Raw genomic sequence first — 27078 nt, 5'->3', positions numbered from 1 at the left:
CTTCCAAAACCAACGTCCTTTCTGAGGGAGACGTTGGTAAAGCAGACTTTAGGAACCGGCGAGGAGGAGACCTTTCGAACTCCAGCATGTACCCCTGAGATATTATCTGCAGGACCCACGGGTCTACTTGTGAGTGATCCCATTGATTGCTGAAATTTTTGAGCCGACCCCCCACCGTTCCTAAGTCCACTTGTACAGCCCCAGCGTCATGCTGATGGCTTTGTAGAAACCGGGGCGGGCTTCTGTTCCTGGGTAGGGGCTGCTTGCTGCCCTTTCTTACCCTTTCCTCTGCCTCGCGGCAGATAAGACTGTCCTTTTGGTCGCTTTTTATAGGAGCGAAAGGACTGCGGCTGAAAAGACGGTGTCTTTTTCTGTTGGGAAGGAGTCTGAGGTAAAAAAGTGGATTTGCCGGCAGTTGCCGTGGCCACCAAGTCCGAAAGACCGACCCCAAACAATTCCTCTCCCTTGTATCCTTGTATGGCAATACTTCCATATGCCTCTTGGAATCCGCATCACCTGACCACTGTCGCGTCCATAAACTTCTTCTGGCAGATATGGACATTGCGCTTACTCTTGATGCTAGAGTACAAACATCTCTCTGAGCATCTCGCATATAAAGAAAAGCATCCTTTAATTGCTCTAGAGTCAATAAAATACTGTCCCTATCCAGGGTATCAATATTTTCAGTCAGAGAATCCAACCACACTACCCCAGCACTGCACATCCAGGCTGAGGCTATTGCCGGTCGCAGTATAACACCAGTATGCGTGTATATACTCTTCAGTGTAGTTTCCAGCCTCCTATCTGCTGGATCCTTGAGGGCGGCCGTATCAGGAGACGGCAACGCCACTTGCTTTGATAAACGTGTGAGCGCCTTATCCACCCTAGGGGGTGTTTCCCAGCGCGCCCTAACCTCTGGTGGGAAAGGGTATAATGCCAATAACTTCTTTGAAATTGGCAATTTTCTATCGGGGGTAACCCACGCTTCATCACACACATCATTCAATTCCTCTGATTCTGGGAAAAATACAGGCAGTTTTTTAACCCCCCACATAATACCCCTTTTTGAGGTACCAGTAGTATCAGAGAGCTGCAAAGCCTCCTTCATTGCCGTGATCATATAACGTGTGGCCCTATTGGAAAATACGTTTACTTCCTCACCGTCGACACTAGATTCATCTGTGTCGGTACCCGTGTCGACTGACTGAGGTAAGGGACGTTTTACAGCCCCTGACGGTGTCTGAGATGCCTGAACCGGTACTAACTGGTTTGCCGGGCGTCTCATTTCGTCAACTGACTTTTGTAATGTGCTGACATTATCACGTAATTCCATAACCAAAGCCATCCATTCCGGTGTCGACTCCCTAGGGGGTGACATTACCATCATCGGCAATTGCTCTGCCTCCACACCAACTTCGTCCTCATACATGTCGACACACATGTACCGACACACACAGCAGCCACACAGTGAATGCTCTATTGAAGACAGGACCCTCCTAGCCCTTTGGGGAGACAGAGGGAGAGTTTGCCAGCACACACCAAAAGCGCTATACTGTATATAACAACCCTAGAAGGTGTTGTTTCTATATATGCGCTCTCAATATATAATTATATCGCCAATTTATGCCCCCCCTCTCTTTGTTACCCTGTTTCTGTAGTGCAGTGCAGGGGAGAGTCGTGGGAGCCTTCCTCACCAGCGGAGCCGTGCAGGAAAATGGCGCCGAGTGCTGAGGAGAATAAGCTCCGCCCCTTTTTCGGCGGCTTTTCTCCCGGTTTTTCTAATAAACTGGCCTGGGTTAAATACATACATATAGCCTTAATGGCTATATGTGATGTATTTATTTGCCTCTAAGGTACTCTATATTGCTGCCCAGGGCGCCCCCAGCAGCGCCCTGCACCCTCCGTGACCGAGATCCGTGAGCCGTGTAGCAACAATGGCGCACAGCTGCAGTGCTGTGCGCTACCTCTATGAAGACTGAAGTCTTCTGCCGCCTGTTTCCGGACCTCCGTTCTGCCGTTCTTCAGCGTCTGTAAGGGGGATCGGCGGCGCGGCTCCGGGACGAACCCCAGGCTGACCTGTGTTCCGACTCCCTCTGGAGCTCAGTGTCCAGTAGCCTAAGACTTCAATCCTCCTGCAGGCAGGTGAGTTGCAAGTCTCTCCCCTAAGTCCCTCGTTGCAGTGCTCCTGTCGCCAGCAGGAGACACTGATTAGAAACCTAAAAAAAAACTTTTCTAACTAGCTCTTTAAGAGAGCCACCTAGATTGCACCCTCTCGGACGGGCACAAAAACCTAACTGAGGCTTGGAGGAGGGTCATAGGGGGAGGAGCCAGTACACACCATGTGACCTAAAAGGCTTTTTAGATGTGCCCTGTCTCCTGCGGAGCCCGCTATTCCCCATGGTCCTGACGGAGTCCCCAGCATCCACTAGGACGTTAGAGAAAAATAAAAACCTTATAACCGTGAAACTACTAATACATAGTAGACAAGAAATAAAACTATTTCTGATTTTACTCAAGACACTTCTCTGTTCTGATCCCCGCCTGTATAATAACAGGGTGAGTTAAGATTTTGTCACAGATTCTCCTCAGGGCGTTGTGCAGTGTTCCCTGATGAGACAGCACTGATAGGGAATGCACTAAAATGTCACCCGCTGCTCGAGTCCACCCCCACAGACAGTGATGGGCGGAATAGTAAAGACTGCCACGCGGGAAGCTGGCATCCATAGATCAAAGTCGCTCCCACAGAATGAGGTGGACGGGCATCAATAACTGGCTGAGCGGGAGATCAAGGCGGGAAGTGCTTACTTCCCCCTCTGGCTCCCGCCGCGGCCAGCCTGTACAGTCCCCTTCTGCAACATGACCCCGGCGCCTGTACCAGAGACGCGGCTTCCCAGCGGCGGAAGCGGGAAGGGCTCACATCCCCCTTAGAACCGCTCCGTCTAAATAAGAGCACGCTGCCTTCCTGGCAGCAGGGACACTTTCAAACAGCGTGCACAGTTAAGCAACCCTGTCAGGCCTCCTTACAGCGCCGTAACAGACACCCGCCCGCGGGGGGAGGGGGGGTGTAGAGGGGACAGACACAGCAATCATATAAAGTACTGTCAGCGGAGATAACAGCCCAACACTGCCCAGGCAGGTTGTGGCTGTCCTACCTGAGAAGTGCCTCCTCGGAGCTCTGCCCGGCAAGAAGAAAGCCCCAGTGACTTCAGTATGGTGGCTTCCCAGAGGCTATGTAGAGTGGGAAAAAAATCCTAGCTAACCCCACTCAAACTATACCTGTCACCTGTACACAGGGACTAAGTATGGAACAAAACTGAAAAGAAATCAAAAGAAACCTAGCTAAAAACTATAGGCAAAAAAACTGTGCCTGTACTCATCAGGCACAAAACTAAAACTGGGGTAATCTGCTGTTAGGCTGGAGATGGGAGGGGTTAGAGGGGGGAGGAGTTAGTTTTCTATAGGTTCTGTGCCAAACTCCCATCCCACACACTCTAACCCATTAGTAAGTGCGCAGCGTCCCCCAGATGGATGAAAGAGAAATACTGTCCCTATCTAGGGTATCAATATTTTCAGTCAGGGAATCCGACCACGCCAACCCAGCACTGCACATCCAGGCTGAGGCGATTGCTGGTCGCAGTATAACACCAGTATGTGTGTAAATACATTTTAGGATACCCTCCTGCTTTCTATCAGCAGGATCCTTACGGGCGGCCATCTCAGGAGAGGGTAGAGCCCTTACAAGCGTGTGAGCGCTTTATCCACCCTAGGGGGTGTTTCCCAACGCACCCTAACCTCTGGCGGGAAAGGATATAATGCCAATAACATTTTAGAAATTATCAGTTGTTATCGGGGGAAACCCACGCATCATCACACACCTCATTTAATTTCTCAGATTCAGGAAAACTACAGGTAGTTTTTCCTCACCGAACATAATACCCCTTTTTTGGTGGTACTCGTATTATCAGAAATGTGTAAAACATTTTTCATTGCCTCAATCATGTAACGTGTGGCCCTACTGGAAGTTACATTTGTCTCTTCACCGTCGACACTGGAGTCAGTATCCGTGTCGGCGTCTATATCTGCCATCTGAGGTAACGGGCGCTTTAGAGCCCCTGACGGCCTATGAGACGTCTGGACAGGCACAAGCTGAGTAGCCGGCTGTCTCATGTCAACCACTGTCTTTTATACAGAGCTGACACTGTTACGTAATTCCTTCCAACAGTTCATCCACTCAGGTGTCGACCCCCTAGGGGGTGACATCACTATTACAGGCAATCTGCTCCGTCTCCACATCATTTTTCTCCTCATACATGTCGACACAAACGTACCGACATACAGCACACACACAGGGAATGCTCTGATAGAGGACAGGACCCCACTAGCCCTTTGGGGAGACAGAGGGAGAGTTTGCCAGCACACACCAGAGCGATATATATATATATATATATATATATATATATATATATATATATATAGATATATAGATATATAGATATATAGATATATAAATATATAGATATATACATACATACATGGATAACCTTATATAAGTGTTTTTCCCCTTATAGCTGCTGTATCTTTGATACTGCGCGTAATTAGTGCCCCCCCTCTCTTTTTTAACCCTTTCTGTAGTGTAGTGACTGCAGGGGAGAGCCAGGGAGCTTCCCTCCAACGGAGCTGTGAGGGAAAATGGCGCCAGTGTGCTGAGGAGATAAGGCCGCCGAGAAGGGGGCGGAGCCTATCTCCCGTTTTTCTGTGTATTCTGGCAGGGGTTAAATTCATCCATATAGCCCAGGAGCTATATGTGATGAATTTTTTGCCATCCAAGGTGTTTTTATTGCGTCTCAGGGCGCCCCCCCCCAGCGCCCTGCACCCTCAGTGACCGGAGTGTGAAGTGTGCTGAGAGCAATGGCGCACAGCTGCAGTGCTGTGCGCTACCTTGTTGAAGACAGGACGTCTTCTGCCGCCGATTTTCCGACCTCTTCTGTCTTCTGGCTCTGTAAGGGGGCTGGCGGCGCGGCTCTGGGACCCATCCATGGCTGGGCCTGTGATCGTCCCTCTGGAGCTAATGTCCAGTAGCCTAAGAAGCCCAATCCACTCTGCACGCAGGTGAGTTCGCTTCTTCTCCCCTTAGTCCCTCGATGCAGTGAGCCTGTTGCCAGCAGGTCTCACTGAAAATAAAAAACCTAAAACTAAACTTTTCACTAAGCAGCTCAGGAGAGCCACCTAGTGTGCACCCTTCTCGTTCGGGCACAAAAATCTAACTGAGGCTTGGAGGAGGGTCATAGGGGGAGGAGCCAGTGCACACCAGGTAGTTCTAAAGCTTTACTTTTGTGCCCAGTCTCCTGCGGAGCCGCTATCCCCCATGGTCCTTACGGAGTCCCCAGCATCCACTTAGGACGTTAGAGAAAACACAATATTTAGGTTTACCCAGATAGCGCTTTTATACTCAATTTGCCAATTATGTGCCCCCCCTCTACTTTAAAACCCTAGTCACCGTGATCTAAGCAGGGGCGAGTCCGGGGAGCTTCCTCTCAGCGGTGCTGTGGAGAAAAAATGGCGCTGGTGAGTGCTGAGGGAGAAGCCCCACCCCCTCGGCGGCGGGCTTCTGCCCCGCTCTAAAATACAAAACTTTGGCGGGGCTCGTAGGTATATACAGTGGCCGGCTGTATATACCCATCTTTAGCCAGGAGAGATTTATATGCTGCCCAGGGCCCCCCCCCCTGCGCCCTGCACCCTTACAGTGACACAGTATGTGAGGTTAATGGGAGCAATGGCGCACAGCTGCAGTGCTGTGCATTGCCTCAGTGAAGAACAGTGAAGTCTTCTGCCACCTCTGATGTCTTCTAACTTCTCATACTCACGTGGCTTCTACCTTCAGGCTCTGTGAGGAGGACGGCGGCGCGGCTCTGGGACGGACGGTGAGGATTGAGGATGAGACCTGCGTACCGATCCCTCTGGAGCTAATGGTGTCCAGTAGCCTAAGAAGCAGAACATTTCAACTCACAGAAGTAGGTCTGCTGCTTCTCTCCCCTCAGTCCCACGATGCAGGGAGTCTGTTGCCAGCAGGCTCCCTGAAAATAAAAAACCTAACAAAATACTTTGTCAGAAACTCAGGAGAGCCTCTGAAAAGCACCCAGTCTCCTCTGGGCACAGTAATCAACTGAGGTCTGGAGGATGGGCATAGAGGTAGGAGCCAGTGCACACCCAAATCCTAAAGTCTTTCTTAAAGTGCCCATGTCTCCTGCGGAGCCCGTCTATCCCCATGGTCCTTACGGACTCCCCAGCATCCTCAAGGACGTAAGAGGGGAAAAAAAGGACTACACCTCATCTATTTAAATCAGGTTTGTAAGTGATCCAACTACAAGCTTAAGATGTACAAGCTAGTCTAGTTCTCAGGCAACATACCAGTAAAAGTACAGTACTGGCAATACTCACGTTGTGTCACTTTCAGTTTTGTGTTTCATCTCCATAATTTCAACCATGTGCAAATCGATTGTTTCATTTGCTTTCCTTATGGCCAAAACAGAATCCACAACAGCCTGAAAAGAAAAATACATTTAATCTTAGATTAAACCATTTATGGGCTTATCAATAGACAATGCACATATGACAAATTGCCTAGGATTCTTTATTATGACACATTTTTTTCCCTCTATAAAAGCCCTTGCCTGGTTTGCCTCTTCAACTATGCATTTTAAATCTTTACTTCAGCAACATAACAGATTTCTGCACTAAAGAACTACTATTTTAGCGTGTTAGAACAGTCACCTTAGACATTAGAGAAGTGGTTCCCAACCTCTTGAATCATGGTGCCCTAGAGTATCCGCATTTTTTTCACGGCACCCCTAAGGTAATAGGATTTTAAATTACCTACTGGTAAATCCTTTTCTTGTAGTCCATAAGGGATACTGGGGAAACTTAACACGATGGGGTTATAGATGGGGTCGAAAGGAGCCGCTGCACTTTAAAGTTCTTGCACAGGGTGTGCTGGCTCCTCCCCTCTATGCCCTCCCCTACAGCTCAGTCTAGGAAAACTGTGCCCAAAGGAGATGGATGTACTTGGGGGAAGCATGACAATACAAGAGTGGTGAGATTAATGAACCAGCACACAGCAGAACAGACACTGGCAACTGCTAGTGAAACCAGAAAACAGCAACAGCTGTGTAACAACTTCACCGAAGAACAATAACTTGCAGGAAAGTCGAAGCAGAGGCGGGGGTCCAGTATCCCTTATGGACTACAAGAAAGATCCTATTTTCTCTATCATCCATAAGGGACACTTAAAACGATGGGGACGTCCCACAGCTCCCAGAACGGATGGGAACATGCTGAGACGCCTGCAACACCGTATGTCCAAATTGGAAATCCTCTGTAGCCAGGGTATCAAACCTGTAAAAACTTGACAAATGTGTATGACCCTGACCAGGTAGCGGCCCGACACAGTTGCAAGGTCGAGACACCACGGGCAGCCACCCAGGAAGAACCCACAGACCTGGTAGAGTGGGCCTTGGCCGACCGAGGAATAGGCAAGGCCGCCGAAGCATAGGCCTGTTGAATAGCAAGCCTAATCCAACGTGTAATAGACTGCTTTGAAGCAGGAAGACCCTTCTTGTGAGCATCACAGCACAAAGAGGGCATCCGATTTTCAGACAGCAGTAGTCCTCTTGATGTAAATACTCAGGGCTCACCCCACATCCAAGGACTCCGCAAGTGAGGAAGTGGCCAAAGCCACAGGAACCACGATAGGCCGATTTAGGTGGAATGCAGAAACCACCTTAGGCAGGAACTGTTGTCAAATCCCGCTCTGTCCTCATGAAAAACCAGTTAGGGAGTGCTACAGGACAAAGCACCAAGTTCTGAAACTCGCCTAGTGGAAGCCAAGGCCAAGAGCATAAGAGTCTTCCGCATAAGGTACTTGTCCTCAACCGACATCAGAAAGCTCAAGCCAAGAGGACTGTAGAAAGCTCAGAACCACAGTGAAGTCCCAAGGTACCGTGGGTGGCAGAAAGGGAGGCTGGATGCAAAGGACATCCTGCAAAAACATCTGTATTGCAGGCAAAGAAGCCAATTTCTTCTGGAAAAAAAAACAAAAAAAACAACAACAAAAAAACAAATCATGAACCAGGCCGAAATCTATACACTTATGGAGCCCAACTTTGGGCCCAGATCCACACCAGCCTGTTAAACGCAAAAAGCGCCCCAGGTTGAAATCCGCAGTTGTATAATGTCGGCCCTCACACCAGGAGATGTATCATTTTCACATATGGTGGTAATGCTGCGACATGACTGCCTTCCTGGCTTAAATGACAGTGGTAATAACCTTACCTGAATTTCCCATCTCAACTAGAAGGCTCCGCTCAACCGCCATGCCATCAAACGAAGCCGCCGTAAATCCGGGTAGACAAACGGCCCTTGCTGAAAAAATAAGATTTTACTCACCGGTAAATCTATTTCTCGTAGTCCGTAGTGGATGCTGGGGACTCCGTAAGGACCATGGGGAATAGACGGCTCCGCAGGAGACTGGGCACATCTAAGAAAGATTTAGGACTATCTGGTGTGCACTGGCTCCTCCCCCTATGACCCTCCTCCAAGCCTCAGTTAGGAACTGTGCCCGGAAGAGCTGACACAATAAGGAAGGATTTTTGAATCCCGGGTAAGACTCATACCAGCCACACCAATCACACCATATAACACGTGATAGGAACCCCGGTTAACAGTATGATAACAAATTGGAGCCTCTGAAGAGATGGCTCACAACAAAACCCGATTTTTGTAACAATAACTATGTACAGGTATTGCAGACAATCCGCACTTGGGATGGGCGCCCAGCATCCACTACGGACTACGAGAAATAGATTTACCGGTGAGTAAAATCTTATTTTCTCTGACGTCCTAGTGGATGCGGATGACTCTGCAGCACCGAATGAGAGAATTCCAGGTCCTCCTCAGCCAGGGTATCAAATTTGTAGAATTTTGCAAACGTGTTTGCCCCCGACCAAGTAGCTGCTCGGCAAAGTTGTAAAGCCGAGACCCCTCGGGCAGCCGCCCAAGATGAGCCCACCTTCCGTGTGGAATGGGCTTTTACAGATTTAGGCTGCGGTAAGCCTACCGCAGAATGCGCCAGCTGAATAGTGCTTCAAATCCAGCGCGCAATAGACTGCTTAGAAGCAGGAGCACCCAGCTTGGTGGGTGCATACAGGATAAACAGCGAGTCAGTCTTTCTAACTCCAGCCGTCCTGGAAATATAAATTTTTAGGGCCCTGACTACATCCAGCAACTTGGAATCCTCCAAGTCCCTAGTAGCCGCAGGCACCACAATAGGTTGTTCAAGTGAAAAGCTGAGACCACCTTCGGGAGAAACTGAGGACGAGTCCTCAATTCTGCCCTATCCATATGGAAAATCAGATAAGGGCTTTTACAAGACAAAGCCGCCAATTCTGAAACCCGCCTGGCCGACGCCAAGGCCAACAGCATGACCACTTTCCACGCGAGATATTTTAAATCCACAGTCTTAAGTGGTTCGAACCAATGTGATTTCAGGAATGCCAAAACCACATTGAGATCCCAAGGTGCCACTGGGGGCACAAAAGGAGGCTGAATATGCAGTACTCCTTTGACAAAAGTCTGAACTTCGGGCAGAGAAGCCAGTTCTTTTTGGAAAAAAAATCGACAGAGCCGAAATCTGGACCTTTATGGACCCCAATTTGAGGCCCAACGTCACCCCTGCTTGCAGGAAGTGCAGGAATCGACCCAATTGAAATTCCTCCGTCGGGGCCTTCATGGCCTCACACCAAGCAACATTTTCGCCAAATGCGGTGATAATGTCTTGCGGTGACATCCTTCCTGGCTTTGATCAGGGTAGGGATGACTTCCTCCGGAATACCTTTTTCCTTCAGGATCCGGTGTTCAACCGCCATGCCGTCCAACGCAGCCGCGGTAAGTCTTGGAACAGACAGGGTCCCTGCTGCAGAAGGTCTTGTCTGAGCGGCAGAGGCCAAGGGTCCTCTGTAAGCATCTCTTGAAGTTCCGGGTACCAAGCTCTTCTTGGCCAATCCGGAACCACGAGTATGGTTTTCACTCCTCGCCTTCTTCTTATTCTCAGTACCTTGGGTATGAGAGGTAGAGGAGGAAACACACAAACCGACTGGTACACCCATGGTGTCACTAGAGCGTCCACCGCTATCGCCTGAGGGTCTCTTGACCGGGCGCAATATCTTTTCAACTTCTTGTTGAGGCGGGACGCCATCATGTCTACCTGTGGTTTTTCCCACCGGTTGACCAGCATTTGGAAGACTTCTGGATGAAGTCCCCATTCTCCCGGGTGGAGGTTGTGCCTGCTGAGGAAGTATGCTTCCCAGTTGTCCACTCCCGGAATGAACACTGCCGTCAGTGCTAACACATGATTCTCTGCCCATCTGAGAATCCTTGTGGCTTCTGCCATCGCCATCCTGCTTCTCGTGCCGCCCTGTCTGTTTACATGGGCGACCGCCGTGATGTTGTCTGACTGGATCAGTACCGGCTGGTTTTGAAGCAGGGGTCTTGCCTGGCTTAGGGCATTGTAAATGGCCCTTAGCTCCAGGATATTTATGTGAAGAGAAATCTCCTGATTTGACCACAGTCCTTGGAAATTTCTTCCCTTTGTGACTGCCCCCCAGCCCCGAAGGCTGGCATCCGTGGTCACCAGGACCCAGTCCTGTATTCCGAATCTGCGGCCCTCTAGTAGATGAGCCCTCTGCAGCCACCACAGCAGCGACACCCTGGTTCTGGCCGATAGGGTTATCCGCTGTTGCATCTGGAGATGGGACCCGGACCATTTGTCCAACAGGTCCCACTGGAACGTCCTTGCGTGGAACCTTCCGAATGGAATTGCTTCGTACGAAGCTACCATTTTTCCCAGGACTCGTGTGCATTGATGTACCGACACTTTTCCTGGTTTTAGAATGTCTCTGACCAGAGATGACAATTCCTCTGCTTTTTCCAGTGGAAGAAACACTCTTTTCTGGTCTGTGTCCAGAATCATTCCCAGGAACAGAAGACGTGTCGTCGGGACCAGCTGTGACTTTGGAATGTTTAGAATCCAGCCGTGCTGTTGTAGCACTTCCTGAGAAAGTGCCACCCCCACTATCAACTGTTCTTTGGACCTCGCCTTTATCAGGAGATCGTCCAAGTACGGGATAATTAAAACTCCCTTCTTGCGAAGGAGTATCATCATTTCGGCCATTACCTTGGTAAAGACCCTCGGTGCCGTGGATAACCCGAACGGCAGCGTCTGGAACTGATAGTGACAGTCCTGTACCACAAATCTGAGGTACTTCTGGTGCGGAGGGTAAATGGGGACATGCAGGTACGCATCCTTGATGTCCAGGGATACCATGTAATCCCCCTCCTCCAGGCTCGTAATAACCGCCCTGAGCGATTCCATCTTGAACTTGAACCTTTTGATATAAGTGTTCAAGGTTTTTAAATTTAAGATGGGTCTCACCGAACCGTCCGGTTTCGGTACCACAAACATTGTGGAGTAGTAACCCTTTCCTTGCTGAAGGAGGGGTACCTTGACGATCACTTTCTGTGAATACAGTTTTTGAATAGCCACCAACACTGCCTCCCTGGCAGAGGGAGTTGCCGGCAAGGCAGATTTTAGGAAACGGCGGGGGGGAGACGTCTCGAATTCCAGCCTGTACCCCTGAGATACTACTTGAAGGACCCAGGGATCCACTTGTGAGAGAGCCCACTGTGTGCTGAAAAAACCTGAGACGTGCCCCCACCGTTCCCGATTCCGCCTGAGCAGCCCCAGCGTCATGCTGTGGACTTACCGGACGCAGGGGAGGACTTCTGCTCCTGGGAACTAGCTGTGTGTTGCAGCTTTTTCCCCCTTCCTCTGCCCCTCGGCAGAAAGGATGAGCCTCTAGCCCGCTTATTTTTCTGGGGCCGAAAGGACTGTACCTGATAATACGGTGCTTTCTTTTGCTGTGGGGTAGCCTGTGGCAAAAAGGTCGATTTCCCAGCAGTAGCTGTGGAAACGAGGTCTGAAAGACCTTCCCCAAAAAGTTCCGCCCCTTTATAGGGTAAAACTTCCATGTGCCGCTTGGAGTCGGCATCACCTGACCATTGCCTAGTCCATAGCCCCCGTCTGGCGGCAATGGACATAGCACTTATTTTTGATGCCAGCCGGCAAATATCCCTCTGTGCATCACGCATGTATAAGACCGCGTCTTTTATATGGTCAATCGTCAGCAAAATATTGTCCCTATCCATGGTATCAATGTTTTCCGACAGGGAGTCTGACCACGCAGCAGCAGCACTGCACATCCAAGCTGATGCAATAGCGGGTCTCAATATAATGCCAGTGTGTGTGTATATAGCTTTTAGGGTACTTTCCAGCTTTCTATCAGCAGGTTCTTTTAGGGCGGCCGTATCCGGAGACCGTAGTGCCACCTTCTTTGATAAGCGTGTCAATGCTTTATCTACCCTAGGGGGTGTTTCCCAGCGTGACCTATCCTCTGGCGGGAAAGGGTACGCAGCCATTAACCGTTTAGAAATGATCAATTTCTTATCTGGGGAAGTCCACGCTTCCTCACACACCTTATTTAATTCGTCAGATGCAGGAAAAACTACTGGTAGTTTTTTCTCACCAAACATAATACCCTTTTTTGTGGTACATGGGGTATCAGAAATGTGTAAAACATTTTTCATAGCCTCAATCATATAACGGGTGGATCTATTGGAGGGTACACGTCTCATCATCGTCGACACTGGAGTCGGTATCCTTGTTGACATCTGTATCTGTCATCTGAGGTAGCGGGCGTTTTATAGCCCCTGATGACATTTGAGACGCTTGGACAGGCACAAGCTGAGTAGCCGGCTGTCCTATGTCGTCAAACCTTTTATGTAAGGAGCTGACACGGTCACGTAATTCCTTCCATAAGTCCATCCACACTGGTGTCGACCCCGCAGGGGGTGACATCACATTCACAGGCATTTGCTCCGCCTCCACATCATTATCCTCATCATACCTGTCGACACAGCAGTACCGACACAGCAGACACACAGGGAATGCTCTTACAGAGGACAGGACCCCACAAAGCCCTTTGGGGAGACAGAGGGAGAGTATGCCAGCACACACCAGGGCGCTATATAACACAGGGATATCACTATACAGAGTGTTTTCCCTTATAGCTGCCTATAATATACATATACTGCGCCTAAATTGTGCACCCCCTCTCTTTTTTACCCTTTCTGTAGTGCAGGACTGCAGGGGAGAGCCAGGGAGCTTCCTTCCAGCGAAGCTGTGAGGGAATAATGGCGCCAGTGTGCTGAGGGAGTTGGCTCCGCCCCTTTTTCGGCTGGCTTTCTCCAGCTATTTTATCGTTTCTGGCAGGGGTTAATATACACCTATATAGCCTCTGGGGCTATATATGGTGTTAGTTTTGCCAACCAAGGTGTTATTATTGCTGCTCAGGGCGCCCCCCCCCCCCACCCAGCGCCCTGCACCCATCAGTGACCGCAGTGTGTGGTGTGCATGAGGAGCAATGGCGCACAGCTGCAGTGCTGTGCGCTACCTTGTTGAAGACAGAAGTCTTCAGCCGCCGATTTTCCGGACCACCTTCTTGTTTCTGGCTCTGTAAGGGGGACGGCGGCGCGGCTCCGGGAACGGACGACGAGGTCGGGTCCTGTGTTCGATCCCTCTGGAGCTAATGGCGTCCAGTAGCCTAAGAAGCCCAAGCTACCACCACTTAGGTAGGTTCGCTTCTTCTCCCCTTAGTCCCTCGTTGCAGTGAGCCTGTTGCCAGCAGGACTCACTGAAAATAAAAAACCTAAACTATACTTTCTTCTAGGAGCTCAGGAGAGCCCCTAGTGTGCATCCAGCTCAGCCGGGCACAGAAATCTAACTAACTGAGGCTTGGAGGAGGGTCATAGGGGGAGGAGCCAGTGCACACCAGAGAGTCCTAAATCTTTCTTAGATGTGCCCAGTCTCCTGCGGAGCCGTCTATTCCCCATGGTCCTTACGGAGTCCCCAGCATCCACTAGGACGTCAGAGAAAGATTCCCCCTTAGTGAAAGGGGCCAGGGGTCTTCTATTGCCATGGCCAGAAGATGTGTACCAAACCCTTCAAAGCCAGTCAGGGGCCATGAGAATTGCCTGAACTCACTGATTGTTTCTAGAATCCCAGGGAGCAACGGAATCGGAGGAAACAGGTACACCAGCCGCTAAACCCACGGTGTTGTCAGCACGTCCACTGCCGAAGGCAGAGGGTCCCTCACCCTGTAACAATAGCACTGAAGCTGCTTGTTCAGTCGAGAGACCATCAGATCGATCTGCTGATAGCACCACAGATCTGTTATCAGCGAAAACACCTGCGGATGGAGACTCCACTCTCCTGGGTGGAGGTTGTGACGACTGAGAACGTCCACCTCTCAGTTGTCTACTCCTGGAATGAACATGGACAATACCACCCTTGCATTCTTTTCGACGCAGAGGCGTATCTTGGATACTTCCCGCATGCAGGCCCTGCTCTTCGTCCCTCCACGTCGATTGACGAATGCCACTGCTGTGGCATTGTCTGACTGAACCTGAATGGCTTGACCTTGGAGCAGATGAGCCCCCAGCAACAGAGCATTGTATATCACACTGAGTTCCAGTATGTTTATGGGAAGGCAGGGTTCGAGGCTTTACCACCGGCCCTGAATAGTGTGCCCCGTGGGTGACAGCTCCCCAGCCCCGCAGGCTGGTGTCCATGGTCAAGAGAATCCAACCCTGGATTCCGAAGCTTCGCCCCTCCAAAAGGTTGGAGGGCTGCAACCACCACATAAGAGAAATCCTGGCCTGCGGTGATTGGTGAATCTGCAGATACAAACCCGACCACTTCATCAGGAGATCCAGTTGGAAAGTCCTAGCATGGAATCTGCCAAATAGAATGGCCTCGAAGGAGGCCACCATCTTTCCCAACAGACGTGTGCAAAGATGTACAAAGACCCTGTTTGGTTGTAGAACTGCTCGAACCAACTCCTGAAGCACCTTCGCCTTGTCTGCAGGAACTAAGACCTTCTGAGCCACAGTGTCCTCCATCAGAGCAAACCTGACGTAGGCCTGATGAGGCGGCCATATTGGAATATGGAGGCAAGCGTCTTATGTCCAGAGAGATCAAAAACTCCCCCTCCTCCAGGACCCGAGATCACCGCTCTCAGAGACGCCATTTTGAAATGGAAAACCCGCAGATACAGGTTTAACGATTTGAGGCTCAAAATGGGCCTCACGGAACAGTCCGGTTTTGGTACCAAAAAAAGGCTGGAATAGTATCCTTCGCCTCGTTGCTGAGGTGGCACAGGAACAATGAACTGGATCTGAGCTAACTTTTGAATGGCCTCCGGTAGCGCGAGGCCCATGGTTTCTGAAACCGGTAAATCAGATTTGAAAAACATTGAGGCGGATAACTGTCGAACACCAGTTAGCAGCCCTGGGAGATCAGGTCTTTTACCCAGGCGTCCTGCAGGAGATGTTCCAAATGGAGCTGAAGAATCTCAGACAAGCTCCCACCTTGAGTTACCCCTAGAGCAGAGGGACACCGGCAAGCTGAGGGTTTTGAGGAGACAGAGCTGACACTCTGGACCTTAAACCCTGTGGTGGCAGGCTTACGTGACTTTCCTCTGGAACCCCGTGCAGCATTTCAGGCACCTCTGGATTTACCTTAAAAGCACGCTGTCCTAAAGGACTGTACAGAAGGCCCAGTGTAAGAGCTCCTAGCCGGTGAAGCAGCAGAGGGGAGGTACGTGAACTTTCCAGCGGTAGCCTTCGAAAACCAAGTCTCTAATTCACCTCCACACAGCCAATCTCCTGTGAAGGGTAAGGCTTCCAAACTCTTTTTAGACTCAGCATCCGCCACCCACTGATGTAACCATAACGCTCTGCGTGTAAAAACCACCATGGTAGAGGTACAGGCATTCATAACACCATTTTCTATGTGCTGCATCAGCATCAACCTATCAGCCAGGGACTTATCCCCAGTGAGGCCCTCCTGAATGTCACCAGCCCAAATATGTATGGCGTAAGTCACCCAACAACCTGCAATAGCAGGCCTTTGGGATGACCCTGCTGCAATATAAAATAAGAATTTACTCACCGGTAATTCTATTTCTCGTAGTCCGTAGTGGATGCTGGGAACTCCGTAAGGACCATGGGGAATAGACGGGCTCAGCAGGAGACTGGGCACTCTAAGAAAGAATTAGGACTACTGGTGTGCACTGGCTCCTCCCTCTATGCCCCTCCTCCAGACCTCAGTTAGGGAAACTGTGCCCGGAAGAGCTGACACAACAAGTAAAGGATTTGGAATCCCGGGTAAGACTCATACCAGCCACACCAATCACACCGTACAACTCGTGATACTATACCCAGTTAACAGTATCAATAACAACTGAGCCTCACTAAACAGATGGCTCATAACAATAACCCTTTAGTTAGGCAATAACTATATACAAGTATTGCAGACAATCCGCACTTGGGATGGGCGCCCAGCATCCACTACGGACTACGAGAAATAGAATTACCGGTGAGTAAAATTCTTATTTTCTCTGACGTCCTAGTGGATGCTGGGAACTCCGTAAGGACCATGGGGATTATACCAAAGCTCCCAAACGGGCGGGAGAGTGCGGATGACTCTGCACCACCGAATGAGCAAACTCAAGGTCCTCCTCAGCCAGGGTATCAAACTTGTAGAATTTTGCAAACGTGTTTGATCCCGACCAGGTAGCAGCTCGGCAAAGTTGTAAAGCCGAGACCCCTCGGGCATCCGCCCAAGAAGAGCCCACCTTCCTCGTGGAATGGGCTTTGACTGATTTAGGATGCGGCAGTCCAGCCGCAGAATGTGCAAGTTGAATCGTGCTACAGATCCAGCGAGCAATAGTCTGCTTAGAAGCAGGAGCACCCAGCTTGTTGGGTGCATGCAGGATAAACAGCGAGTCAGTCTTTCTAACTCTAGCCGTCCTAGAAACATAGATTTTCAGGGCCCGGACTACGTCCAGCAACTTGGAAGCCTCCAAGTCCCGAGTAGCCGCAGGCACCACAATAGGTTGGTTCAAATGAAACGCTGAAACCATCTTAGGGAGGAATTGGGGACGAGTCCTCAATTCTGCTCTGTCCATATGGAAGATCAGATAGGGGCTTTTACAGGACAAAGCCGCCAATTCTGATACCCGCCTAGCCGAAGCAAAGGCCAAAAGCATGACCACTTTCCATGTGAAATATTTTAATTCCACGGTCTGAAGTGGCTCAAACCAATGTGATTTTAGGAAATGCAACACAACGTTGAGATCCCAAGGTGCCACAAAAGGGGGCTGAATATGCAGCACTCCCTTAACAAACGTCTGAACTTCAGGCAGTGAAGCCAGTTCTTTTTGAAAGAAAATAGACAGGGCCGAAATCTGGACTTTAATGGATCCCAATTTTAGGCCCATAGTCACTCCTTACTGTAGGAAGTGCAGAAATCGACCCAGCTGAAATTCTTCTGTGGGGGCCTTCATAGCCTCACACCAAGCAACATATTTTCGCCATATGCGGTGATAATGTTTTGCTGTCACATCTTTCCTAGCTTTTATCAGCGTAGGAATGACCTCAACCGGAATGCCCTTTTCCATCAGGATCCGGCGTTCAACCGCCATGCCGTCAAACGCAGTCGCGGTAAGTCTTGGAACAGACAGGGCCCCTGCTGTAGCAGGTCCTGTCTGAGAGGCAGAGGCCAAGGGTCCTCTGTGATCATTTCTTGTAGTTCCGGGTACCAAGTCCTTCTTGGCCAATCCGGAACGATGAGTATAGTTCTTACTCCTCTCTTTCTTATTATCCTCAGCACCTTTGGTATGAGAGGAAGAGGAGGGAACACATAAACCGACTGGTACACCCACGGTGTCACTAGAGCGTCCACAGCTATTGCCTGAGGGTCCCTTGACCTGGCGCAATATCTTTTTAGCTTTTTGTTGAGGCGGGACGCCATCAAGTCCACCTGTGGCCTTTCCCAACGATTTACAATCAGTTGGAAGACTTCTGGATGAAGTACCCACTCTCCTGGGTGGAGGTCGTGCCTGCTGAGGAAGTCTGCTTCCCAGTTGTCCACTCCCGGAATGAACACTGCTGACAGTGCTATCACGTTATTTTCCGCCCATCGGAGAATCCTTGTGGCTTCTGCCATCGCCATCCTGCTTCTTGTGCCGCCCTGTCGGTTTACATGGGCGACCGCCGTGATGTTGTCTGACTGAATCAGCACCGGCTGGTTTTGAAGCAGGGGTCTTGCCTGACTTAGGGCATTGTAAATGGCCCTTAGTCCCAGAATATTTATGTGTAGGGAAGCCTCCTGACTAGACCATTGTCCTTGGAAGTTTCTTCCCTGAGTGACTGCCCCCCAACCTCGGAGGCTTGCATCCGTGGTCACCAGAACCCAGTCCTGTATGCCGAATCTGCACCCTCTAGAAGATGAGCACTCTGCAGCCACCACAGCAGAGACACCCTGGCCCTCGGGGACAGGGTGATCAGCCGATGCATCTGAAGATGCGATCCGGACCACTTGTCTAACAGATCCCACTGAAAGATCCTTGCATGGAACCTGCCGAATGGAATTGCCTCGTAAGAAGCTACCATCTTTCCCAGGACTCGCGTGCAGTGATGCACCGACACCTGTTTTGGTTTCAGGAGGTCTCTGACCAGAGATGACAACTCCTTGGCCTTCTCCTCCGGGAGAAACACCTTCTTCTGTTCTGTGTCCAGAATCATACCCAGGAACAGCAGACACGTCGTAGGAACCAGCTGCGACTTTGGAATATTCAGAATCCAGCCGTGCTGTTGTAGCACTTCCTGAGACAGTGCTACTCCGACCAACAACTGCTCCCTGGACCTCGCCTTTATAAGGAGATCGTCCAAGTATGGGATAATTAGAACTCCCTTCTTTCGAAGGATTATCATCATTTCGGCCATTACCTTGATAAATGCCCTCGGTGCCGTGGACAGACCAAACGGCAACGTCTGGAATTGGTAATGGCAGTCCTGTACCACAAAACGGAGGTACACCTGGTGAGGTGGGTAAATGGGGACATGCAGGTAAGCATCCTTGATGTCCAGTGATACCATGTAATCCCCTTCTTCCAGGCTTGCAATAACCGCCCTGAGCGATTCCATTTTGAACTTGAACTTCCTTATATAAGTGTTCAAGGATTTTAAATTTAGAATGGGCCTCACCGAACAGTCTGGTTTCAGTACCACAAACATTGTGGAATAGTAACCCCGTCCCTGTTGAAGGAGGGGAACTTTTATTATCACCTGCTGGAGGTACAGCTTGTGAATTGCCGCCAGCACCACCTCCCTGTCCGGGGGAGTAGCTGGCAAGGCTGATTTGAGGTAACGGCGAGGGGGAGACGTCTCGAATTCTAGCTTGAATCCCTGAGATACCACTTGTAGAACCCAGGGATCCACCTGTGAGCGAACCCACCGGTCGCTGAAGTTCCGGAGACGGGCCCCCACCGCACCTGGCTCCACCAGTGGAGCCCCAGCGTCATGCGGTGGATTTAGTGGAAGCAGGGGAGGATTTCTGTTCTTGGGAACTGGCTGTATGGTGCAGCTTTTTCCCTCTACCCCTGCCTCTGGGCAGAAAGGACGCGCCTTTAACCCGCTTGCCTTTCTGGGGCCGAAAGGACTGTACCTGATAATACGGTGCTTTCTTAGGCTGTGAGGGAACCCGAGGTAAAAATGTCGACTTCCCAGCTGTTGCTGTGGAAACGAGGTCCGAGAGACCATCCCCAAACAATTCCTCACCCTTGTAAGGCAAAACCTCCATGTGCCTTTTAGAATCCGCATCACCTGTCCACTGCAGAGTCCATAATACTCTCCTGGCAGAAATGGACATTGCATTAATTCTAGATGCCAGCCGGCAAATATCCCTCTGTGCATCGCTCATATACAAGACTACGTCTTTAATATGCTCTATGGTTAGCAATATAGTGTCCCTGTCAAGGGAATCAATGTTATCAGACAGGGAATCAGACCACGCTGCTGCAGCACTGCACATCCATGCTGAAGCAATAGCAGGTCTCAGTATAGTACCCGAGTGTGTATATACAGACTTCAGGATAGCCTCCTGCTTTCTATCCGCAGGCTCCTTTAAGGCGGCCGTATCCTGAGACGGAAGTGCCACCTTTTTTGACAAGCGTGTGAGCGCTTTATCCACCCTCGGGGATGTCTCCCAACGTACCCTGTCCTCTGGCGAGAAAGGGTACGCCATCAGTAACTTTTTTAGAAATCACTAGTTTCTTATCGGGGGAAGCCCATGCTTCTTCACACACTTCATTCAACTCATCTGATGGGGGAAAAACCACTGGTTGCTTTTTCTCCCCAAACATAATACCCTTTTTAGTGGTACCTGGGTTAATGTCAGAAATGTGCAACACATTTTTCATTGCCGTAATCATGCAACGGATGGCCCTAGTGGAATGTACATTAGTCTCGTCGTCGTCGACACTGGAGTCAGACTCCGTGTCGACATCTGTGTCTGCCATCTGAGGTAGTGGGCGTTTTTGAGCCCCTGATGGCCTTTGAGACGCCTGGGCAGGCACTGGCTGAGAAGCCGGCTGTCCCACAGCTGTTATGTCATCGAACCTTTTATGTAAGGAGTTGACACTGTCGTGTAAAACCTTCCACATATCCATCCACTCTGGTGTCGACCCCGCAGGGGGTGACATCACAGTTATCGGCACCTGCTCCGCCTCCACATAAGCCTCCTCATCAAACATGTCGACACACCGCACACACACAGGGAATGCTCTGACAGAGGACAGGACCCCACAAAGTCCTTTGGGGAGACAGAGTATGCCAGCACACACCACAGCGCTATATAAACAGGGATTTACACTACACAAAGTGATTTTCCCTATAGCAGCTATACAATACAGTTTGCGCCTAAATTTAGTGCCCCCCCTCTTTTTTACCCTTTGAGCCTGGAAACTGCAGGGGAGAGCCTGGGGAGCTGTCTTCCAGTGGAGCTGTGAAGAGGAAATGGCGCCAGTGTGCTGAGGGAGATAGCCCCGCCCCCTTCTCGGCGGGCTTATCCCGCTCTTTTATTAATATTATGGCAGGGGATTTTTACACATATATAGTTTATTAGACTATATTATGTGCTGTTTTGCCAATTTAAGGTACTCTAATTGCAGCCCAGGGCGCCCCCCCCCCAGCGCCCTGCACCCATCAGTGACTGGAGTATGTGGTGTGCATAGGGAGCAATGGCGCACAGCTGCAGTGCTGTGCGCTACCTTAATGAAGACCGGAGTCTTCAGCCGCCGATTTCCAGGACGTTCTTCTTGCTTCTGGCTCTGCAAGGGGGACGGAGGCGCGGCTCCGGGACCGGACGACCGAGGCTGGGCCTGTGTTCGATCCCTCTGGAGCTAATGGTGTCCAGTAGCCTAGAAGCCCAAGCTAGCTGCAAGCAGGTAGGTTCGCTTCTCTCCCCTAAGTCCCTCGTAGCAGTGAGTCTGTTGCCAGCAGATCTCACTGAAAATAAAAAACCTAATAAATACTTTCTTTACTAGAAGCTCAGGAGAGCCCCTAGTGTGCAACCAGCTCGAGCCGGGCACAGATTCTAACTGGGGTCTGGAGGAGGGGCATAGAGGGAGGAGCCAGTGCACACCAGTAGTCCTAATTCTTTCTTAGAGTGCCCAGTCTCCTGCGGAGCCCGTCTATTCCCCATGGTCCTTATGGAGTTCCCAGCATCCACTAGGACGTCAGAGAAATAGATTTTAAGTCTTTATTTTTCTGTATGTGGGTTCCTTTAAGGCCATAGCCCCTGGAACCAGCAGTACTGTCTTTTTAGACAGGCATGATACAGAGGCATCAACAGCAGGGGGGGTTTGGGTTTTGTTACCCCTTTTACACCGCCAGCATATAACACAGTTTATTGCACATGAATATGCATAACCCGTGTTCCTGGTTGGTGTAAAAGGGCTAAAGTGGAACAATCTGGGTCAAGTGACCCAGCATTCCAACTCTGGAAAGCCTGATTTGAAAAATCGTTGGGGAGGAGCGCTATCGAACTCCAGCTTGTAGCCCTGAGATATGAGATCCTTTACCCAGGTATCCTGGCAGGAGCGTTCCCAGATGCGGCTGAAGTGACGCAGTCTAGATACCCTCGGGGTGGGTAGGCATCGTCATGCTGAGGCTTTCGTGGAAGCTGAACTGATGCTTGGTTCCTGAGAACCGATGACTGCTGTTTTTTTTTTTTTTGTCTTACCTCTTGTGCTGCATTGGAGGCACCTCTGGCTCTTGATCTGAACCTATTAGTCCGAAAGGTCTGGGTAGATGGCCCCAGGTAGGAACGCCGAGCCAGCAGGGCCCCAGGTGGGAGAAATGTGGGATTTATCTGCAGTGACTTTAGAAATCCACGCATCTAGCTCAACACCAAAAAACCATTCCCCGAGAAGGGAACAGCCTCCACATTGTAATTGGAAGCTGCGTCCACAATCCACTGACGTAGCCTCAACACCCTGCGCGCCGACACTGCCATGTGGTAGTCCTAGCATTGATAGTGCCCATTTCCTTGAGGGAATCACACAGGACACATGCAGTGTCTTGAACGTGTTTAAAGAGGGCCACTATAGTGACCAGGTTGCATATCCCCTGCAAGGCCTGCTTGAAACTGAGTAGCCCAGGTATGGATATCATGTCATCCAGCAACCAGTTATCACAGGTCTCTGTGATACGCAAGCTGCTGTGTAAATAGATTTCAGTGTAGTTTCTAACTTCCTATCCCCAGGGTCCTTTTTTGAAAGGAGGGAAACTGAAACGTCCACTGCCGGGGGCTCTTCCCAGCATTTCCTACAGTCAGGTGGAAATGGGAAAGTGGGCAGAAACTTTAGTAACCTGATTTTTTTATCAGGATTTTTCCAGGCTTGTTTAAATACGTCATCTAATTCCGGTTAATGAGGAAAAGGGACATTGAGCTTTTTCTGAGCTAGGAAGAACGATTGTGGTGCAGCAGCAACTTCCAGAGGGATTTTTAGTACATCCCAGATTGCAAGGATGAGAGGCTCAATACCTTGTACAGGAGTGGAATCCTCTGCACTAGGCTTTAATTCCTCCCCCTCTTCAGATTCTGAGTAAATCAGCTAGCCCACGTTTAAGTGGTCTTGACGCAGGGACAGGGGCCTGTTTATCATCTACTTTAGCAGATATGTCTGCAAGAGTTTATTGCATTTGTTGAGTTGTCTGTTTTGTGGCAGAGAGCTGAGAAGCTATGTCTGCCATCATAGTTTTTTATGACGCAGCGCCAGGATGGCTCCTGACTCCCCTCCTCCTCCCCCCCCCCCCCCCCGCCGCCTCCTCACTAATTTGAGAGGATTGGCTGCATTGTTCACAAGATAGAGAACCAGTGGTTGACGAGGAGAATCTGGTGTGACAAAACGCATAATTGGTGTTTGACCAGTATTACAGTACAACACTCACATACACCGACAAGTTATAACAGCAAGAGGGACAGCACACTCAGACTCACAGAGACAGAGAGAAAACCCACAACCACTCTGGAGCTCCAGGTTGTGCATCCTCTCCTGAGGGCACATTTTTCTAAACTAAGCTGTAGGGAAGGAGCCAGCACACCCTGAGGAGGAAGTTTAAAGTGCACCAGCTCCTTTGGACCCCATCGTATTAAGTGTCCCCAGTATCCCTTATGGATAGCGGAAAAAAATAATTCATTTTTTGTAGAAAACACAAGTAATTGTGCCTACCTGTCATCCTTCGATTCAGTTATGTGTACACCACAGTTTTGCTTCTGATATTGCCTATCACATTGACCATAAATAATCTGATGTACTGCTGGACCACCAACCTGAGACACCCCTGCAAGAGCCTCGCACCACTCTAGGGTAGGCACACAGTTTGGGAACCACTGCTTTAGAGTGTACATCAAAATGAATCTGCTCCCAGGGCCAGATGTAATAACATCCAAGTTGGCCAGTGGTGCGGGTTCCCGGCCCGAATGCGGATAATTTTTTAAAGTGGCAATCATTTTACAAGACATGGTTTTGCCTTGTAAATGATATCCACTATAAAACAACGTCTGAGTTCGGCAAGGAACCCACACCTCCAGCCAACCCGGAAGTCATTACATCCGCGCCATGTGTCTCATACATACACCATTAACTATCAATTGTAAAGGTCTTTCAGAATTGAAAAAAGTAGGATTTTTATTTTTCCATTAATAGTTTAATTCTTATACATGGGTGCACAAAATACAACATGCAGTGTGAGGAGCTTGGCCACTTTTACTGGGGACGTCTGAAAGCTGCCTCTATTGATGGAAGCTCTCCTGGGCAGGGCACAGCAACTCACGCCCAGATTTGGCATGCTTGGATGCCGATCTAGTACTATACTGTAGACACTCCTGGCCCGTAGCTGGGCCTACTATCTCCCATTTCATGTGAAAAATAAGAATTTACTCACCGGTAATTCTATTTCTCGTAGTCCGTAGTGGATGCTGGGAACTCCGTAAGGACCATGGGGAATAGACTGGCTCCGCAGGAGACTGGGCACTCTAAAAGAAACATTAGGTACTATCTGGTGTGCACTGGCTCCTCCCTCTATGCCCCTCCTCCAGACCTCAGTTAGGGAAACTGTGCCCGGAAGAACTGACACAATAAGGAAAGGATTTGGAATCCCGGGTAAGACTCATACCAGCCACACCAATCACACCGTACAACTCGTGATACTATACCCAGTTAACAGTATGAATAATAACTGAGCCTCACGAACAGATGGCTCATAACAATAACCCTTTAGTTAGGCAATACTATATACAAGTATTGCAGACAATCCGCACTTGGGATGGGCGCCCAGCATCCACTACGAGAAATAGAATTACCGGTGAGTAAATTCTTATTTTCTCTGACGTCCTAGTGGATGCTGGGAACTCCGTAAGGACCATGGGGATTATACCAAAGCTCCCAAACGGGCGGGAGAGTGCGGATGACTCTGCAGCACCGAATGAGCAAACTCAAGGTCCTCCTCAGCCAGGGTATCAAACTTGTAGAATTTTGCAAACGTGTTTGATCCCGACCAGGTAGCAGCTCGGCAAAGTTGTAAAGCCGAGGCCCCACGGGCAGCCGCCCAAGAAAAGCCCACCTTCCTCGTGGAATGGGCTTTGACTGATTTATGATGCGGCAGTCCCGCCGCAGAATGTGCAAGTTGAATCGTGGAGCAGATCCAGCGAGCAATAGCCTGCTTAGAAGCAGGAGCACCCAACTTGTTGGGTGTATGCAGGATAAACAGCGAGTCAGTCTTTCTGACTCTAGCCGTCCTGGAAACAGATTTTCAGGGCCCGGACTACATCCAGCAACTTGGAAGCCTCCAAGTCCTGAGTAGCCGCAGGCACCACAATAGGTTGGTTCAAGTGAAACGCTGATACCACCTTAGGGAGGAATTGGGGACGCGTCCTCAATTCTGCTCTGTCCATATGGAAGATCAGATAGGGGCTTTTACAGGACAAAGCCGCCAATTCTGACACCCGCCTAGCCGAAGCAAAGGCCAAAAGCATGACCACTTTCCACGTGAGATATTTTAATTCCACGGTCTGAAGTGGCTCAAACCAATGTGATTTTAGGAAATCCAACACCACGTTGAGATCCCAAGGTGCCACTGGGGGCACAAAAGGGGGCTGAATATGCAGCACTCCCTTAACAAACGTCTGAACTTCAGGCAGTGAAGCCAGTTCTTTTTGAAAGAAAATAGACAGGGCCGAAATCTGGACTTTAATGGATCCCAATTTTATGCCCATAGTCACTCCTAACTGTAGGAAGTGCAGAAAACGACCCAGCTGAAATTCTTCCTTCATAGCCTCACACCAAGCAACATATTTTCGCCATATGCGGTGATAATGCTTTGCTGTCACCTCTTTCCTAGCCTTTATCAGCGTAGGAATGACTTCAACCGGAATGCCCTTTTCCATCAGGATCCGGCGTTCAACCGCCATGCCGTCAAACGCAGCCGCGGTAAGTCTTGGAACAGACAGGCCCCCTGCTGTAGCAGGTCCTGTCTGAGAGGCAGAGGCCAAGGGTCCTCTGATATCATTTCTTGTAGTTCCGGGTACCAAGTCCTTCTTGGCCAATCCGGAACGATGAGTATAGTTCTTACTCCTCTTTTTCTTATTATCCTCAGCACCTTTGGTATGAGAGGAAGAGGAGGGAACACATAAACCGACTGGTACACCCACGGTGTCACTAGAGCGTCCACAGCTATCGCCTGAGGGTCCCTTGACCTGGCGCAATATCTTTTTAGCTTTTTGTTTAGGCGGGACGCCATCATGTCCACCTGTGGCCGTTCCCAACAGTTTACAATCAGTTGGAAGACTTCTGGATGAAGTCCCCACTCTCCCGGGTGGAGGTCGTGCCTGCTGAGGAAGTCTGCTTCACAGTTGTCCACTCCCGGAATGAACACTGCTGACAGTGCTATCACGTGATTTTCCGCCCATCGGAGAATCCTTGTGGCTTCTGCCATCGCCGTCCTGCTTCTTGTGCCACCCTGTCGGTTTACATGGGCGGCCGCCGTGATGTTGTCTGACTGAATCAGCACCGGCTGGTTTTGAAGCAGGGGTCTTGCCTGACTTAGGGCATTGTAAATGGCCCTTAGTCCCAGAATATTTATGTGTAGGGAAGCCTCCTGACTCGACCATTGTCCTTGGAAGTTTCTTCCCTGCGTGACTGCCCCCCCAACCTCGGAGGCTTGCATCTGTGGTTACCAGGACCCAGTCCTGTATGCCGAATCTGCGGCCCTCTAGAAGATGAGCACTCTGCAGCCACCACAGCAGAGACACCCTGGCCCTCGGGGACAGGGTGATCAGCCGATGCATCTGAAGATGCGATCCGGACCACTTGTCTAACAGATCCCACTGAAAGATCCTTGCATGGAACCTGCCGAATGGAATTGCCTCGTAAGAAGCTACCATCTTTCCCAGGACTCGCGTGCAGTGATGCACCGACACCTGTTTTGGTTTCAGGAGGTCTCTGACCAGAGATGACAACTCCTTGGCCTTCTCCTCCGGGAGAAACACCTTCTTCTGTTCTG

General features: G+C 50.0%; 1 protein-coding gene across 1 annotated transcript in view; it reads right to left on the bottom strand.

The window, feature by feature from the left end:
- Positions 1–27078, bottom strand: part of CCT6A (chaperonin containing TCP1 subunit 6A) — a 233355-nt gene that overhangs the window by 186777 nt on the left and 19500 nt on the right. The window contains exon 5 of the mRNA XM_063953779.1: positions 6439–6542. Coding sequence (XP_063809849.1) covers positions 6439–6542 — 104 coding nt within the window. The remainder of the gene's footprint in view (positions 1–6438; positions 6543–27078) is intronic.

Source organism: Pseudophryne corroboree, chromosome 2 (genome assembly GCF_028390025.1).
Source record: "Pseudophryne corroboree isolate aPseCor3 chromosome 2, aPseCor3.hap2, whole genome shotgun sequence".
Classification (NCBI taxonomy): Eukaryota; Metazoa; Chordata; class Amphibia; order Anura; family Myobatrachidae; genus Pseudophryne; species Pseudophryne corroboree.
Note: the sequence above shows the minus strand (reverse complement) of the source record. Positions and strands in the feature narration are given on the sequence as shown.